General features: G+C 42.3%; 1 protein-coding gene across 2 annotated transcripts in view; it reads left to right on the top strand.

Moving 5' to 3' along the window:
- ATF7IP (activating transcription factor 7 interacting protein) overlaps nt 1-19,148 on the top strand; it is a 233,313-nt gene extending 214,165 nt beyond the window's left edge. For both annotated transcript variants that reach the window (XM_082266006.1, XM_082266007.1), the window contains exons 15-16: nt 4,017-4,117; nt 17,321-19,148. In XM_082266006.1, coding sequence (XP_082122132.1) covers nt 4,017-4,117; nt 17,321-17,737 — 518 coding nt within the window. In that variant the 3' untranslated portion in view covers nt 17,738-19,148. The remainder of the gene's footprint in view (nt 1-4,016; nt 4,118-17,320) is intronic.
- The last annotated feature ends 615 nt before the right edge of the window (nt 19,149-19,763 follow it).

Below are 19,763 nucleotides of genomic sequence, written 5' to 3'. Positions count from 1 at the left end.
AGTTTCTACAACAAGGTGTAGATAAACGTTTGGCTCTGAGCACCATCAAGGGCCAGATTTCTGCTTTTTTTTTTTTTGCAATTTCAACGACCGTTGGCTACAAATTGTTTGGTTCACACTTTCGTTCAGGGGGTTCGCCACTTGGCTCCATTGGTAAGGTCTCTGGTACCTCCGTGGGATCTCGATTTGGTTCTGTCGGTTCTTCAAAAGCCGCCTTCTGAAAATATTTGCGAACTTCCTCTGCTTACTCTGTCACAGAAGGTAGCTTTTTGGTGGCTATTACTTCTGAACGCAGGGTGTCGGAACTGGCTGCGTTGTCCCGGCGGTCACCTTACCTGGTGGTTCACGTAACAAAGTGGTGCTACGTCCCTGTCAGTGGTTACTTCCTAAGGTCGTGCGACTTTAACTGACAATTGCGCGGTCGTGCGACGCCATACCCAAAATAAATTTACGTCCTTTTTTTCCCACAAACAGAGCTTTCTTTTGGTGGTATTTGATCACCTCTGCGATTTTTTTTACTTTTTGCGCTATAAACAAAAAAAGCGTACATTTTGAAAAAATATTTTCACATTTTTTTTATATGAAATTCCTCCCCAAAAAATGTAAAAATCAAAAAATTTTTTGACCAATTTGTTTTCTGCTACCTATGTTTGGTAAAAAAAAAATCACAATAAGCGTATTTTGATTGGTTTGCGTAAAAGTTATTGCGTTTACTAACTAAGGGAAAGATTTCTGTCATTTTTGGTGTTTTTTTTTTTTATTATTTTTTTTTTTTGCGACATTGCGGCGGACAGATCGGACCCTTGACTGACATTTTTGACACTTTTGGGGGTACCAGTGACATTACTACAGTAATCAGTGCAATAAATATGCACTGTTACTGTAAAAATTAAACTGGCAGGGAAGGGGTTAATTTTATTGGAGAGGGAGGGGTTAATGTATGCCTGGTGCTTACTGACGAGTGTGGAGGGAGGTGACTGAGTGACACAGGGACAGATCGCAGGTTCAGCTATGCTGAACCCTGCAATCTGACCCTGTCTGTCACTTAGGAGATCCGCCCGCTTTGTTTACACAAACGGGCGGATCTCCAGACTCGATTCCCCGGCGATCGCCGCCCACATGGGGAGGAGTCCAGCGACGTATGTCTACGTCGCTAGACGGGAACGAGCCACTTTGCCGCAGTACGGTCAACGTGACCGGTCGGCAAGTGGTTAAGGATGGATCTCGTAAGGGGCATGTGCTGTGACCATTTCCAGATAGATCAGGCATATGGTGTCGCAGGTTGATTCCATTAAGAGTCAGGATTCTCATTTTCCTGTTAATGCGCATTCTACAAGGGCACTCAGTGCCTCCTGGGCCTTCCGGCATCAGTGGTTCAGGTGTGCAAGGCAGCCACATGGTCATTTGTGCATACATTCATCAAGTTTTACAAGGTGGATGTCCATATAGTACATATTTGTGCCTCTTTTTTTAAAGTGAAATATTGTCAAAATATTATTCTAAGGAGCAATCTTTGCTCCAATATTCTTGTGACCGTAAAGTGCAGAGAAGGGCGATAAGATGTCATGCTCCCCACCTTATGTGCCCTCGTTCACTAAATTCTAAGGGTATTGCGCCGATCAACATAGAAGCAATCCTCAGATTCCTATGATAAATGGGCCTCAATTCCTCCGTACGTCCCAGCAGGATGGTGGATCTCTCAAGATGGCATGTAAGGAGAATCGGGATATCCATAACATAATTCCATTTTAATAAAAAAAAGTAAATACAAATGCAACACTCACAAAATAAGCTCTTTTACAGTAGAATCCAATGCAGGCTTGGAGCACGACTTTGCGGCATGCGCTCCAAACACTGAACGTGATATCACTGGAAGTTCACATCTAATGCATTTCACTCCTCCCCCAGAGTATCTTCAGAGTTTGGGAAATTAATGTCAGTGTTGAGTGGGTCTTTTACAGAGGTGGTTCCTCCTATTACTCCCATTTACCCTCCCAGTACACCCTATTGCCATATTCGCTCCTATAGTCTGTGACTCCATGGCAGGAATTTGGGCATGTTTGTTATTGTCCTGATCCCAACAAATGTTCTGCTCGTAGTTGTACCATTTTAACCTTTCCCACCCCATTACTTATCAGACATGGGAGTAAGTCGCACATGTGCAAGTCTTAACCTTCAAGTCTCAAGCAAGTCCCAAGTTACTGTGGCGAAAAGCAAGCAAGTCGAGTCCCTGCTAGAAGTCAAGCAAGTCAAATCATTTATTTTGGTCAAGTCAAAATACTGATCTAGCCCAATTTTCACCTTCAAATCAGTTAAGTCAGTGGTCAGGAAAGGTTTTATTTTCAACATTAACAAAACTGCTTAGTGCTTTTTTTCTTGGCATATTAAAGAAACCCTTTGAATGCCCAAACAGCTCAAAATCCTTCGTCCGATCATGTTTCAACACCACAATCACTAAAAACATGTTAAAGCGGAGTTCCGGCCTGAAAACAAAATATTAGATAAAAATACCCCCGGGACAGTCAGGGCTAGTGCATTTCAGCAATGATAGCCTCTGAACTGTCCCCAGGTTCACTTACCTTTTAGAAGAAATACTTACCTTGAAAATGTCTTGTCCAGCCCTGCCATCTCAGGTGTGGGCAGCTGAAGCCACAGCGTCCTCTTTGGTGACGTCGGAGTCCCAGAATGCCCTGCACCGGCCCTGCTCGTCACTTCTGGTGCAGGTGCATCATCCCTGCACAGCTTCTGGGCATGCCCAGAAGCTGCTTAGCAGGGAATGACGCATCTGCCCCGGAAGTGATGAGCAGGGCCAGTGCATTGATTCCTGGGAGCGATGACGTTCAGCTCCCAGGAATCAACGCAAGAAGGAAGTGACGGCGGCGGCCGTGTCCCCAGAGGGAGGAAGAGGAAGTAAGGTAAGTATATTTTCTTTAAAAAGGTAAGTGAATAATAAAAAAAAAATATATATATTATCCATTTGTTTTACAGGGGATTCTGAGCAAGCGGAAAAGGTAAAAAAAAATGTCAGGGTGGAACTCCGCTTTAAGTATTTCCACTGTTAAACAGCCAGTGTCCTAAAATCAGAACACACTGAGGTGTTTTAAGTGACTGTGGTGTCAAACATAACAGGCACATTAATTTTGCTTTAACACATCTTGAGAAAATGCAAATATTTAATAACTTAAGTAAAGTCATTTCAAGTCAAAGTCAAGTCTCAAGTCATGAATACCTAGTCAAAGTCAAGTCGAGTAGAGTCTTTTATTAATTTTAGTCAAGCAAGTCTCAAGTCCTCAAACTGATGACTTAAGTCAAGTCAGTGACTTAAGTCCCCCACCTCTGCTACTTATCAACAGTCACTTTTCATCCTTAAGTTTTTTTAAATACACGATTAATCTCCACATTGCTATAAAAAAAGATAAAAACCAATAAAAATGTATATGAATGATAAAAATATGTGCTTTTAACTCCGATTTCTCTCAACTTATTTTCTCTGTTCAGAGACTTATGCACACTGCTTTCTTCTCAGACCATAATACCTGATTTTTTTTGAATGATGACTCGATGATCCCTTGCATTGTAATTTTTTTTATTTTTTTTAAGTGCAGTCTTACTCAGCAGTCAAATCTTCCCACAAACCACACTCTGCTCTACCCTTTTGGTCCTGCCCCCATGTAGATAGTTGATATGAGCAGACCATTTTAGAAAAAATTCTTGAAGTTGCTAAGACTGGAGCTACTTGGGGATATTAAGTGACTTAGCTGTGTTACCTAAAATTATAGGCATTATATAAAATATAAAATAAAACTTATAAAATATAGTCACGAAGACTAGCAATTCAGTCAGTTGCAGTATTGTCATAATCATGTGGTAGAGCAGCTAAAAATTTTAACACCATTTTAACTGTTTTAAAACAATTTGCTTTCAAAATTCTCATTGTACAACAACTACAGGTATTTGATGACTTCTTAAACAGCCACTGTTTTTTTTTCTTTAATTTATATATATTTATATTCTAGGTGTTTCTGTAAGAATGCCACAAACAGCTGCATATGTTGTAAATAATGGAGTGCCTATGGGCTCTGCACCACAGCTCACAGTTCATCATCGTCCCCCACAAGTAAGTGTAAACACAGCTTGGCTGCAATGTCTGTTGTGTTTCAAATAAGACCAATGCTGTGCATTAAAGCTTGCAAAACTATCCTTTTACCTGTACACATTGCAGTTCTTATGGCTATTTAGACTGGTTGACTCTCATGGGATTGAATTAAAAAATAACAACAAACTATATATATTTCAGTTATATAAAACCTGCACAGGATTTTTTGAGAGCAGATTTCAGAAACACTCTTGTGGAGTTCACCTGTTTGAACCACCACATCTTAATAGTACATTTTATCTGCACATTTAAAGTGGAGTTCCACTTATTTTTGTTAAGTCAGCAGCTTCAAAAAGTGTAGTTGCTGACTTTAAGCACACACCTGTCCCACGGTCCAGCAATGCGGCTGCCCGAAGCCTCTCCTCTGGCTGGCATTGCAAGTGTGGGCACCTGGCTGTGACAGCTTGCGGCTTCACAGCCAGATGCGCAATCTTCTGGGACCAGTGACGTGTCTCAGAAGTGAAAACTAGGTACCTGTTTCTTCTATCCCCCCCCCCCCAAAAAAAAAATACATGCCAAATGTGGCATATTTGGTGGGAGAGGAGTGCTTAAAGCAGAACTTCCCCTTTTGGGTGGAGCTCTGCCTCAAGCTATATCTGAAGGCAAACTTGTGTATCTTTAAGATATTTATTTATTGTGATCTATGTCCCTTTTAGGGAGATTTGCCGCCTTTGCCCTAGTGATCATTCTCACTGAAAGTGGTCATCAGGACATAAATATGGAGGAAATCTTCCAACGGGCACATAGTTCTTGCAATTCTGCTAACAGATTTATTACCCTTCAATTTGTGGGGATTTCTTCTGACTTCCGGTTGTGGTTATTGGACAGAATCAAAGGAAAAGCCATGGACTTACCAATTTACATGGAATATACAGTATATTACCAAAAGTATTGGGACGCCTGCCTTTAAACACACAAACTTTAATGCCATCCCAGTCTTGGTTCATAGGGTTCAGTATTGAGTTGGCCAACCCTTTGCAGCTATAACAGCTTCAACTCTTCTGGGGAAGGCTGTCCACAAAGTTTAGGAGTGTGTCTATCGGAATGGTTGACCATTCTTCCAGAAATGCATTTGTGAGGTCAGGCACTGATGTAAACAGAACCTTGGTTTATCAGTCTCCGCTTTAATTCATCCAAAAGGTGTTTTATCGGGTTGAGGTCAGGACTTTGTGCAGGTCAGTCACGTTCCTCCACCCCAAACTTGGTCATCCATGTCTTTATGGACCTTGTTTGCATCGGTCCAAATAATTTGGTGGAGGGGAGGATTATGATATGGGGTTGTTTTTCAGGGGTTGGGCTTGGCCTCTTAGTTCCAGGGAAGGGAACTCTAAAGGCGTCGGCGCACTAAGACATTTTGGACAATTTCCTGTTCCCAACATTGTAGGAACATTTTGGTAATGGCCCCTTCCTTTTCCAACATAGAATGATCCTACATTCCCATAGACCTATTCTAAAACCTTGTGGACAGCCTTCCCAGAAGAGTTGAATCTGTTATAGCTCCAAAAAGTGGACCAACTCAATATTGAACCCTACAGATGAAGACTGGGAATGTAATTAAAGTTCATGTGCATGTAACGGCAAGTAGCCCGATAATTTTGGTAATATAGTATATAAGTTTGCGTATGACTATAACCTATACATTTCTATATTGTACACCTTACATACTGTAAAATCTAAAAAGGCTGTGACTATTCAATTATCCTCGAAGGATATTCTGTAATCTGTCTCCAATACTGTAGTTTTATAACACTGTGGGATTTTGTTGAGACCTTGTTTTGTTTGAAGCAGAATTAAATTAGAACTGTATGTTGGATATTGGCTTGGACAAAGGGACATTTTAGTTTTATAATTGCCACCAGGGATTCAAAGCTCTGGGTTGAACTGGATGGCCTTTTCATCTAGATGTAAGATATAATCAGACCATTTTGTTTAAAGCGGAGTTCCACCCGAAATTTATACTTACCTCCATCTTCTCGCTCCCGGTCACCTGAAAAACAAATGGATAATCGCAATTTTTTTTTTTTTTTCACTTACCTTTTAGAGAAAATATACTCACCTTACTTCCTTCTTCCTCCCCTCGGCGGCCACGGCGATTCGTCACTTCCTGGCTTTTGCAATGATTCCTGGGAGCTGAACGTCATAGCTCCCAGGAATCATTGCGCCTGCACCGGCCCCGACGTCAGTTCCGGGGCGCGCGCGTCATCCCCTTCTAAACAGCTTCTGGGCATGCCCAGAAGCTGTGGAGGGATGACGCGCGCGACCCGGAAGTGACGTCGGGGCCGGTGCAGTGCATCGTGGGACCGAAGAAGGAGGAAGAGGACCGAAGAGGACGCGGAAGAGGATCGTGCTGGCTTCAAGCTGCCCACACCTGAGATGGCAGCGCTGGAGAAGACAATTTCAAGGTAAGTATATCTCCTGAAAGGTAAGTGCAACCCGGGACAGATCAGAGGCTAGCCATTGTGGAATGTGCTAGCCCTGACTGTCCCGGGGGTATTTTTGTAAAAAAATGTATAACCAGGGTGGAACTCCGCTTTAAGTTCAAAATGTAATATGTACTATGATAACCTTAGTATATTGAGAAACATCTGTTTGATCAGGACCTTTTGGAGGTATGCAAATATAAAGCTTTTTCTCAAGTTTAGGGTTTTACTGGCAAACTTGGACTGTCCTGGCTATAATCTCCTCCTACTACCGGCATGCCTTCGTTTTTTGCTTGTTCTAAAAGGATAGATAAACTTTCTTCAGCAAGACCTGATCTGCCTGCAGCATTGTTATGACTACCTTAGTTGAAGGAGACATTGTTGGTTCTCATTGATGTGGTGCACACAGCTCAGATGCTGGAAGGATCAGCATGTCTTTCCTACCAGTGCTGTCTGAATTTGGGCCTACAGGGCCCCTAGGACCTCATGGACTTTCCCTTTGCACTCAATTTTTCAGTTATGTATGAAGATTAGAATGCTAGTTGGATTTTTGATTTTCCCAAACACTTGCTGACTCTGTACCCACTTAGTGAGAAGTTTGTCACAAAGTGGTCCGTTTCTGTTGTGGACCCACCATTACTCGTGTAACTATACCAGTAATTGCATCCCTTTTTCTTGTAAGGACCCTGTTTTAAGGACCCTGTTTTAAGGACCATGTTCTCTGTAGACTGCTTGACATCAATTCTAGCTATAGTTGTACTCTTCTCAACCATGTATGATTGGCTCAAATCCCTTGAATAAGATCTGACTGATGCGAACATTGATCTGCAGATGATTGATTGTAAGGATTAGGTGTCTATGGCTCTGAACTTTTATTTTTTTCCCCCCTGTGCATCCTGCCAATAACAAGCCTCCTGAATTACGATGCCTACACTCTGAAGAGCAACAGAGACACCTTTGGATAGCAGCATTGTTAAATCTGGGGGAAGGGGATTGTTGGACTAGCAGATTTAGATAACAAATTGAAACCAAACTCCAGCTAACAAATTATAGGCCATAACAAACCGCTTTGTTGGTTTGGGGGAAAATGTTTATATAGGAATGCCTCTGCCTTTGGGTGTCATGCTTGTGGCTTTCAGTCTTGCTATTAGGGATGCACAGAAATGAAAATTTTGGGCAGAAACCGAAAATGCAGGATGCCCTTGGCCGAAAACCGAAAATGACTTTTTCCCCCAAATAATTTTAAAATGGATGGAACAGGGGCATACACCAAAAACATGCAGCGACGTAGACCTGTCCCTGCCACCCTGTCACAGTATATGTACTGTGACGGGTTGGCAATAGGTTAATTTAATTACCAATGGTATTTGTATTATGCAGCATGAGGGGGTTAATGTATTGTCACTGCTGGTCACTGATGCATTAGTGACCAACCAGTGACAGTTACTTAACCCCTTTGTGCTGCATTAGTGCAACCAGTATCAGTGTCAATTAACACTGGTTGCACTAATGCAGCACAAAGGGGTTAATTAACTGCCACTGGTTGGTCACTAATGCAGCAGTGACAATAAATTATCCCCCTCATGCTGCATATTACTAATACCAATGGTAAGCCCCCCCAGCGACGCTCTCCTACTCACTCAGCTCCTCTCGTGTCCATTATTCAAAAGACGCGCCTCTGGCCGGCCGCCCGCTTCCTGGTGATGTCACTACTACTACTACGATCTGTACATGAATGAAGTGACAGACCGGGAGGGAGGGCGGGCGAGCGGCCGCTAATAGCTGTCACTATGTGAGCCTTAACTTCTCTTCAATTCCTGGTCAGCGGCACGATGTACATGAATTAACTGACACTCCGAGGGGGGGGGAGCGGCCGCTAATAGATATAACTATGTGATCCTTCACTTCCCTGTCAGCGGAACTGTGTGTGAATGAACTGACCTGACACTGGGCGGGGGGGGGGGAGCGGCCGCTAGTAACTAGAACTATGTGAGCCTTCACTTCTCTGTCAGAGGAGATACATGCCTGACAGGGAGGTGAAGCGCTCATATAGTTATTAGCGGCCGCTCCTCCCGCCCGGTGTCGGCCACAGATTTTCAATCGGATTCGGGTCTAGGCTCTGGCTGAGCTTTTCCAAAATGTTTAATCTGGTGAAGCCATTCTTTGATTTGGATGTATGCTTTGGGTTATTGTCCTGCTGAAAGATGAAGTTTCTCTTTATGTTCAGTTTTCTAGCAGACGCCTTAAGGTTTTGTGCCAATATTGACTGGTATTTGAAACTGTTCAGAATTCCCTTTACCTTGTTCCAGCTGAAGAAAAACAGCCTCAAAGCACGATGCTGCCACCACCATGCTTCATTGTGGATATGGTGTTCTTTTGGTGATGTGCAGTGTTTTTTTTTTTTTGCGCAAAAACGTATCTTTTGAAATTATGGCTAAAAAGTTCAACCTGGGTTTCATCGGACTATGACACATTTCCCACATGCTTTGGGGAGAATTCAGATGTGTTTTTGCAAAATTTAGCTGGCTTGGATGTTTTTTTTCGTAAGAAAAGGCTTCCGTCTTACCCCATAGCCCAGACACATGAAGAATATGGGAGATTGTCACATGTACCCCACAGCCAGTACTTACCAGATATTCCTGTAGCTTCTTTAATGTTGCTGTAGGCCTCTTGGCAGCCTCCCTGACCATTTTCTTTTTTTTCTTGTCTTTTCATCAAATTTGGAGGGACGTCCAGTTCTTAGTACTGTCACTGCTGTGCCATATTTTCTCCACTTTATCACTGTCTTTACTGTGTTCCATGGTATATCTAATGCCTTGGAAATTAATTTGTACCCTTCTCCTGACTAATACCTTTTTAACAATGAGATCCCTCTGATGCTTTGGAAGCTCTCTGGTGACCATGGCTTTTGCTGTATGGTTATGCTGTATTGGTTAATCAGAGGCACTCTAAATGATGGCAGGTGTGTACTGACTCCTATTTAACACGAGTTTGAAAGTTTATAGTTCACATTAAATGTGGAAAGTTCTGATGTGATTTGTTTAATTTTTTTACATCACAGAAACCTGGAACTTTAACAGGGGCATGTGGTTTTTTTATATCCACTGTGTGTGTGTGTGTGTACAAAAAATGAAGAAAATTATAAAAGCAACACTTGTTTTTGCCCCTATTTGTCATGAGCTGAACTCATAGATCTAAGACTTTTTCTATGTTCACAAAAGACCTTTTTCTCTCAAAAATTCACAAATCTGTCTAAATCTGTTAGTGAGCACTTCTCCTTTGCCGAGATAATCCATCCACCTCACAGGTGTGGCATATCAAGATGCTGATTAGACGGCATGATTATTGCACAGATGTGCCTTAGGCTGGGCACAATAAAAGGCCACTTCTAAGATGTGCAGTTTTATCACACAATACAACACCACAGTTGTTGCAAGTTTTGAGGGAGCGTGCATTTGTCATGCTGACTGCAGGAATGTCAGCAAGAGTTGTTGCCTGTGAATTGAATGTTCATTTTTCTACCATAAGCCGTCTCCAAAGGCATTTCAGAGAATTTGGCAGTACATCCAACTGGCTTCACAACCGCTGAGCACGTGGAACCACTCCAGCCCAGGACCTCCACATCACCTCCAAGATCGTCTGAGACCAGCTACCCAGACAGCTGCTGCAACAATCGGTTTTCATAACCAAAGAATTTCTGCACAAACTGTCAGAAACCTTTCTCAGGGAAGCTCATCTGCATGCTCGTTGTCATAGTTACATAGTTACATAGTTACATAGTAGGTGAGGTTGAATAAAGACAATAGTCCATCCAGTTCAACCTGTGTAGGTGTGTGTGACTGTAATCATCTAACATAGCCCTCAATCTCCTGATCCTTGAGATGTAAGTCTAAAAGTCTTTTGAAAGTCACCATACTACCCGCAGAAACCACCTCTTGTGGTAGACAATTCCACAATCTTGTAGCCCTAACAGTAAAGAACCCCCCACGTTGCCTGAGGTTAAAACGCTTCTCCTCTAATCGCATTGTATGTCCTCGAGTCCTCATGCAATTCCTTCGAATGAACAGCTTTTCTTCTAAGCTGAGATCCCCATTAAGATATTTATAAATTGCTATCATGTCCCCTCTCAGACGTCTTTTCTCCAGGGAAAATAAATCGAGCGATTGCAGCCGCTCTTCATAGGTAAGGTCCTCCAACCCCCTAATCAGTTTAGTTGCCCTTCTCTGGACTTTCTCCAGCTCCAACACATCCCTCCTGAGGACTGGCGACCAGAACTGGACAGAATACTCCAGATGCGGTCGGACCAGAGTTTTATAAAGTGGAAGGATTATAGTCTTATCTCTGGAATACATCCCTTTCTTTATGCATGCTAATATTCTGTTGGCTTTGGAAGCTGCCGCTTGGCATTGCATGCTGTTGCCTAATCTATCATCAACTAAGACTCCCAGATCTTTCTCCATTTTTGATTCCCCCAAGGGTTCCCCTCCTAACGTGTATTGTGTTTTTATGTTTTTGGTCCCCAAGTGCAAAACCTTACACTTCTCCACATTAAACCTCATTTGCCATGTCGTTGCCCACTCCGTAATTTTGTCCAGGTCATTCTGTAGGATATCTGCTTCATGCTGTGCAGTTATTGCCCTGGCCAATTTTGTGTCATCTGCAAAAACTGATAACGAACTACTGATCCCTTCCTCAATGCTGTTTATGTCCTCATCGGGGTCTCGTCCTGATGGCAGTTCGGTAGCGTAACCGACTGAGTGGGCAAATGCTCACATTCGATGGCATCTGGCACTTTGGAGAGGCGTTCTCTTCACGAATTAATCCCAGTTTTCACTGTACAGGGCAGATGAAAGACAGAGTGTATGGCGTGGTGTAGGTGAGCGGTTTGCTGATGTCAACGTGTATAGAGTGGCCCATGGTAGCGGTGAGGTATGATATGGGCAGGCACGTGTTATCGACAATGAACACAGGTGCATTTTATGGTTGGTATTTTGAATGCACAGAGATTGTGACGAGATCCTGACCATTGTTGTGATGTTCACCCAAGACCATCACCTCATGTTGCAGCATAATGCACGGCCCCATGTTGCAAGGATCTGTACACAATTCCTGGAAGCTGGAAATATCCCAGTTCTTGCCTGGCCAGCATACTCACTGGACATGTCACCCATTGAGCATGTATGGGATGCTCTGGATCGGTGTAGAGGACAGCGTGTCCCAGGTCCTGCCAATATCCAGCAACTTCACACAGCCATTGAAGAGGAGTGGACCATAATTCCACAGGCCACAATCAACTTTATGCAAAGTAGATGAGTTGCACTGCGTTTGGCAAATGGTGGTCACGCCAGATACTGACTGGTTTTTGGACCCCCCCAATACATAGTTACATAGTTAGTCAGGTTGAAAAAAGACAAGTCCATCCGGTTCAACCATAAAAAAAAAAAAAAAAGTATTGAAAACCCTACCATACAATCCCATATACACAATCCTATACCCGCTGTTTATCCAGAGGAAGGCGAAAATAAACCCCAGCAAAGCATGATCCAATTTGCTACAGCAGGGAAAAAAAATTCCTTCCTGATCCCCCGAGAGGCAATCGGATATTCCCTGGATCAACTTTAAAAAAAAAAATGTTAGTACCCATTTATATTATGTACACCTATGAAAGAATCCAGGCCTTTTTGAAAGCAATCTAGTGAGTTAGCCAGAACCACCTCTGGAGGGAGTCTATTCCACATTTTCACAGCTTATGGGGAAGAAACCTTTCCGTATTTGGTGACAAAATCAGTTTTCCTCTAGGCGTAAAGAGCACTTCTCCTTTTCCAAGATAATCCATCCACCTCACAGGTGTGGCATATCAAGATGCTGATTAGACAGCATGATTATTGCACAGATGTGCCTTAGGCTGGCCACAATAAAAGGCCACTTCTAAGATGTGCAGACCTTAAAGTGAACAACTCAAACCCAAGTTCACTATATGACCCCCTTATGTATTTATACATGTTGATCACATCCTCCCTTAATCTCCTCTTCTCTTAAAACTGCACATTTTAGAGTGCCCTTTATTATGTCCAGCCTAAGGCACATCTGTGCAAACATTATGCTGTCTAATCAGCATCTTGATATGCCACACCTGTGAGGTGGATGGATTATCTCGGCAAAGGAGAAGTGCTCACTAACACAGATTTAGACAGATTTGTAAACAATATTTGAGAGAAATAGGCCTTTTGTGTACATAGAAAAAGTCTTAGATCTTTGAGTTCAGTTCATGAAAAATGCTTATGTATTATAGTGCATCTCCTAAAATTGAAATTAACTTTTTGATGATATTCCTGTCATTGAATTAAAAAAAGTTAAATGTATATAGATGTGTTGTACACAGTGATATATTTCAAGCATGTCTTTCTTTTGATTATGATGATTATGGCTTACAGCTAGGGAAAACCCAAGATTCAGTATCTCAGAAAAATCAAATTTTAAAGAGGACCAATTAAAAAAAAACAAAAGTAATACAGAAATATTGGCTTACTGAAAAGTATGTCCATGTACAGTATTGTATGCACTTAATACTTGGTCGGGGCTCCTTATGCTTAAATTACTGCATCAATGCAACTTGGCATGGAGGTACTCAGCCTGTGGCACTGCTGACGTTTTATGGAAGCCCAGGTTGCTTTGATAGCGGCCTTCAGCTCGTCTGCATAGTTGGTCTGGTGTCTCATCTTCTTTTTGCCAATACCCCACAGATTTTCTATGAGGTTTAGGTCAGATGAGTTTTCTGGCCAATCAAGCACAGTGATACCATGATCTTTAAACCAGCTATTGGTACTTTTGGCAATGTGGGCAGGTGCTAAGTCCGTCTGGAAAATGAAATCAATATCTAAATAAAGCTAGTCAGCAGAGAGGAAGCATCAACTGCTCTAGAATTTCCTGGTAGAAGCCTACGCTGACCTTAGACTTGATAAAATACAGTAGACCAACACCAGCAGATGACATGGCTTTCCAATTCATCACTGACTGTGGAAACTTCACACTGGACCTCCTACAACTTGGATTCTGTGCCTCTACTGTTCCTCCAGACTCTGGGTTCTTGATTTCCAAATGAAATGCAAAATTTTCCACAGTCAGTAATGGAGTAACAAAGTCTCGATGGCCGCACTCCTTTTTGTTGTATGAATTGTATATGGATGAAGGTGATTTCAAAGGAGTGCAGCTACCTGGACTTTACTACATGCTTCTTGTTACATACAGGGCCGGTACCCTTTTACATGTGCAGTGGCGGTGAAGTGGAGGGGTCGATACCTTTAGCGGTATATTGCCTACTTTCACAGTCTGTGATGATTTGGGGAGCCATGTCATCTGGTGTTGGTCCACTGCGTTTTAGCAAATCCAAAGTCAGCACAGCCCTCTACTAGGAAATTCTAGAGCGCTTCATGCTTCCCTCTGCTGACCAGCTTCATGGAGATGTTGGTTTTATTTTCCAGCAGGACTTGGCACCTGCCAACAGTACCAATACCTGGTTTAATGATCACAGTATTGCAGTGCTTGATTGCCCAGCAAACTTACCTGACCTAGACCCCCCATATAAAATCTGTGGGATATTGTCAAGAGTAAGATGAGACCCCAGACCCAACAATACAGATGAGCCGAAGGCTGCTATCAAAGCAACCAGGGCTTCCATAACACCTCAGCAGTGCCACAAGCTCTATGCCATGCCACATTGATGCAGTAATTCCAGCAAAAGGAGTCCCAACTAAGTTTTGAGTTCATTCAATACTGTATATGGACATACTTTTCGGTAAGCCAACATTTCTGTGTTTAAAATCCTTTTTATTTTTTTTATTGGTCCTATGTAATCTAATTTTCTGAGGTACTGAATTATGGGTTTTCACTAGCTCAAAGCCATATTCCTGAAAGAAGTACAGCCAAAGCGGGCCACTGAGAGCCTGACCCGGCTGCTCCTCTCCACAGCCCAGCGCTCCAGTGAGCGAGGAGGGGCAGAGAGCTGCTGACTGACAGTCAACAACTATCTGCTCCATGGAGCTATGAGAACCGAGCAATCGGTGGTGTTCGATCGCTAAGTTCTCAGTGTTATAGGCGCCGGGGGACAGGTGCAGCATCAGGTCGATGCTGAATCCACCTAGGTAAGTATGAGTTCAAAATTAAAAAAAAAAACATACATTTCTTTTAAAAGAAAGAAATGCTAAAATATATCTCTGTGTAACACATCTACGGTATATTGCATTTGAATTTAATTATTGAAATAAACTTTTTAATGGTATTCTTATTTTTTGAGACGCAAGTGTATATTTATACAAATGTTTTTTGCTTCTACTGTAGCCTGCAGTTTAACTCTGGGTTACTTAATAGTTCTATCCCACAATGGGCTTCAGGAACAATTTTACTGTGAGCACAAAAGTCCCGTTTTCTATTCACCGAGATACAGGTCCTGCCCTGTGTTTTTATCATGCTCTTAGTACTGCTTTGCCACTAAACTCTAGCATGCTGGCAATTGGAGTCATTCTGCCCAAGGTTTGTCCACAATGCTTTTGTAAATCAGCATTAATTCACCTGTAGACAGCAGTAGAACACAAAGATTTCAGAATTCCTGTATCCCTCTAAGGATTTTACAATAGGTTTGAAATTCCTATTTTAAATATTCAGAGCACACTGGGCATAGCTACTAGCTACTTTTCTCTTTCGTTCATCAACGGACACAGCGCTCCATAAATCATAACTAGTGGGTTATGTTGCCTCCAGGAGTAGGACTAGGCAGAACAAAAAACACCTGGCTACGCCAATGGGCCATCCTCATCTGGTATATAACCCCATCTGGTCCTAGTAATTTTCTCCTTCCTTTGTTTTCTCTCGGTAAATCCACAATCAGCTGCTGGGCTGGGCGATGGGCTGCATAATCTAGATCCAGTGGCGTCGTTGTCATCCCGCCCCCCCCCCCCCCCCCCAGCCCAGCCAGCGAGTGCGTGGAGACCACAGCTGCAAGCCAGGTCAGCCGCGACATAGCCTCATAGACAGTGGCTGCCACACAATTTAAACGTCTCGCAGGGTCGCATACGACCAGGCTTGGCCGACCGCGCCCTTACTTCTGTGGTGAGGAGTTCTGTTTGGAGCGTTAGCTGCACCATTGGAAGGATATGTACAATCCCCCCTTTCCCCTTTTGGTGGTTTTCTTTAGGGTGGACGTGGGTAACCTCTAGGAACGGTCGGACCTGCCTGCAGGTTCCCTCCTCCCATCCTTAAATCCCTCACTGAGCTGGGCTTCCCCCACTCCTTCTCCCCTATGTGGACCTAGAGTCTGTTGGGGGTCTCAGGGCAGAGAATGCAGTAGAGACCCCTGGGGTCTCCCCTGTTATCACCACTCTGTAAGGGTCCTGGGCTGGATCAGACAAATGGTGACTCAGACCTATTCCATTTAAGGTCAGGTTCCACCTTTCCCTGTCACAGCACATTCTACTTGGCCGCTGAGTGCTTCTTTGGCCCTTCGTCATCAGGCTTCAATATCGCAAGTTTGCAAGGCGGCCACTTGGTCATCAATGCATGCAAAATTCTATAAGGTAGATACTTTGGCATCTGCGGATGCTTCTTTTGGCCGCAAAGTTTTGCAGGCTGCTGTTTGAGGGGCTGTTCCCTCTTGAGGGGTGTTTTTCTTTAAACCTTTATTTTTCAGATGGGGCTCCTGTGACCCAGTTAGGGCTCCTGTGCCCTGGTTAAGGGCTCTTATGTTTAGCCTTGGGTTATTTTCCCCACTCTCATTTTCCTTTGGCACTGCTTTTGGTCGTCCCACTAGTTATGATTTATGGAGCGCTGTGTCCGTCGAACGAAAGAATGTGATTTTTGTACTTACCGTAAAAAATCAATTCCTTAGAGTTTGTGGACAGATACGGCACCCACCCCTCTAGGGAGTTCTGATACTTCTAATACTGCTTGCTACTAATCTGAATACCTAGAGCAGAGAGGGGGGTTATATACCAGCTGAGGACAGCCCATGGTCATAGCCAGGTGTTTTTTGCTCTGCCTAGTCGTACTCCTGGAGGAGGCAATATAACCCACTAGTTATGATGCATGGAGCACCGTGCCCGTCGAGAAATGGATTTTACTGTTAGTACAAAAATCCCATTTTTGTACAAATAAAGCTGAATTTCAGGAATTCAACCACTTTGTAAAAAGTGAAAGCACACAATGAGTTCAGTCCATGCGCTTATCTCTTATTTACATTTGACAGTTTTATTGCTCTACTAGAGATACACTCCCAAGATCTGAGAGGAGAGAAACATGCACAGCAGTTATGCCCATCCCTCCCTCCCCTGTACTGTTTATCCTTAGAAGCCTTTGTATTTTGTGAATGTGTTCACCTAATACCAAGGCTTCTGTGATTGGGCAGGGGGAGGGGAGGGGCGGGTGGGCATAGCAGCTGAAGCAACTATAGCTATCTCCACTATAAAGCTGTCGGATATAAACAATAGAGCTAAGCCCAGGAGGTGTCGTGCACATTGCTGGACCTAACTCTTGGCGTGCCTTTTTTTTTTTTTAACCTTCTAGTGAAAAATGCTATTTTGTGTAGTGTAGGTGTGCAAATGATCTTGGTTTCAGAATTAAAAATGCAGACTAGAGGTAGATGAATGACCACAACTGAAATCAAATGGATGGGGATTTAAACAGTCATTCGATTGTAGAAACACTTAGAGATTTAAAGTTATTTGTGCACTTACAAATGTTTTACTCCTTATAGGAGCAAGCCAGGCCAATCCATCCAGCACCACTTCCTGAGGCTCCACAGCCCCAACGCCTTCCTCCTGAAGCAGCTTCAACTTCTGCACCTCAAAAACCGCACTTAAAACTTGCCAGAGTTCAAAGCCAAAATGGAATTGTTCTTTCTTGGAGTGTATTGGAAGTGGATCGTAGCTGTGCTGTAGTAGATAGCTACCACCTCTATGCTTACCATGAAGACCCATCTGCAACCTCTCCTTCACAGTGGAAAAAAATTGGGGAAGTGAAAGCTCTTCCTCTTCCTATGGCATGCACTCTAACACAGTTTGTTTCCGGCAGCAAGTACTATTTTGCGGTTAGGGCAAAAGACATTTATGGCCGTTTTGGACCATTTTGTGACCCACAGTCAACAGATGTTATTTCCACCCAGAGCAGTTAATTTGGACTAGTGTCCGTACTACCATTTGCCAACATTGTTCTGTACATTAACATCATGCATGAACTTTGCTTTGAAGTAATTACTGAGTTGAAATATTTCTACTAGTGTCAGAAAAACGCCTACAACAAAGTTCTAGTCTTGAGTCATTGCCTGAACTGGTCTGCAGAACATTATTGAAACGGTTTCTTCTCTTTTGTGTTAGTATGAAAGTCTATAATATCAGTAAAGCAAAACAAATCTAGAATAAAACTGCTGTAATTGCACAACTTTTAAAACTTGTGCATATGACATGGTTATAGATGTAAAAGCATTTGTATATTTAATAGTGAGAAACCTTGCTTTGGTATTTGGCGAGTATAGCTCTTCGACAAGACAAGTATTACAGAGTAATTCAAGACTTTCAGTCTGTTTCATACATATGAAGGCAAAATTGGTATTTTGTCCCCGCTGGCTGGGCTAGCTGGTGAGTTTTTGGTGAACAATTATCTATGGCATTTACAAAAAATAACAAGGTCATGTCTTCTCTAGTGGATTTGTATGTGTGTACATATATAAATATAGTTTTTGTTTGTTTTTTTTTTGTTTTTGTGTTGTGTTTTTTTTTTTTTTTTGTGCCTTAAATTCACCTAAATGTTTTCAGTATTGGTTGTAAGGATTTATTCTCTTTGGGAAGAAACTGAAATCTATCCACATCCGAGCGCCAAAGAGCATTTTTTTTTTTTTTTTTTTTTTTTTTTCCCCCTAATCAACCTATGACTTTTGTTTACTTTGTTTACCCTCCTCCTTTCCCTATTAAGTTCATTCATGCTGTTTAGCACAGTGGTCACCTACCTGCAGTTAACCTTGTTAATGTGTTTTCAGATGTTTTTATTAATAAATTGAACAATTCGGGATTCGTTGCACATATTGCTATTTTACAGTGTGATTGTGCCTCCAAAAAGGATTTTTTTTAAATCATTTGGGTATAAATGCATGAATTCATATGTACAGTGCATCCTCATTAGTAAGTGAGGACAAGTATTTTTGTATTAGCATAGATTTTCCCGGCTGCAAAATAACACTTTCATTACAGGAGAAATAGTTTTGTTAGCTATAATTCAGATATGTCTGTTTTGTGCAATGTAAATCCCACTGTATATTTCTGATTTTTTTTTTTTTTTTTTTTTTTTTTAATCCAGAATATTTGTTACTGCAATCGCAGTACACAGTTTTTAGGAATGGACATTTACTCTACAGAAACTTGACGCTAGATTTAACAAACTGGTAATTCTTCCAGTAACTTGTAAATTCACACTCCACCTCCTGTTGTTGGAAACTATAAATTTTCAGTAAGTGCTGGGCATTGGGAGAAATACTCTGCTTGCAAGAAATATTGTTACATTGTATGTAAATAAAATATTTTTTACAAATATTTCGCTTTTTCATTGGCAGTGCACTTGCAAAATGCGTAATATGTTTAATATACATTGATGAGCAATTTGTTAGACAGCACAGTAAGAACACTTAAGGCTGAATTTCAGGCAAACCAAATATTTGATAATTAGAGCTTTGCATCTACACATCATGCCAACTTATTTTACTATTCATAAAAATGTTGACTTTTTTTTTTTTCTCTGAAGAGGCCCCTATTTTCTGCGAAGGCAACCGGTTGCTGCTGCCCTCCTATCTGCTGGGAAACGGATCACCTCACTACGCTATGGAGAAGAGAAGGCTTGATGTTGCCTTGTCTATAATAGATTGAAAACAATTTATGCAGTTTTTCCATGTTCAGCTCCCTTCCTGGCTTCATTACTCCTCCCCCAGCTGCTACTTTTGCTTGAATCCTGAGGGGAACTGTCATTCTACTTCAGAGATGACAGGGTAGTTCTCTGCTTCCTGGCAACCTTGCACAATGCCACCACCAGCTGTCACGCCTGCTTGTTTTCCTGCCAGCTGCCCTGTCAAAGTGGAAAGTGTCCTGTGCAACACAAGACTTTTACAGTTCCCAAGAAACCAGAAAAGTAACAGCCTATGGTTTGCCCGGAGC

The sequence above is a fragment of the Pelophylax lessonae genome, assembly GCF_965119305.1.
Source record: "Pelophylax lessonae genome assembly, chromosome: 8".
Lineage (NCBI taxonomy): Eukaryota > Metazoa > Chordata > Amphibia > Anura > Ranidae > Pelophylax > Pelophylax lessonae.
The sequence above is the reverse complement of the archived record's forward strand: the minus strand, read 5'-3'. Positions and strand labels throughout refer to the sequence as shown.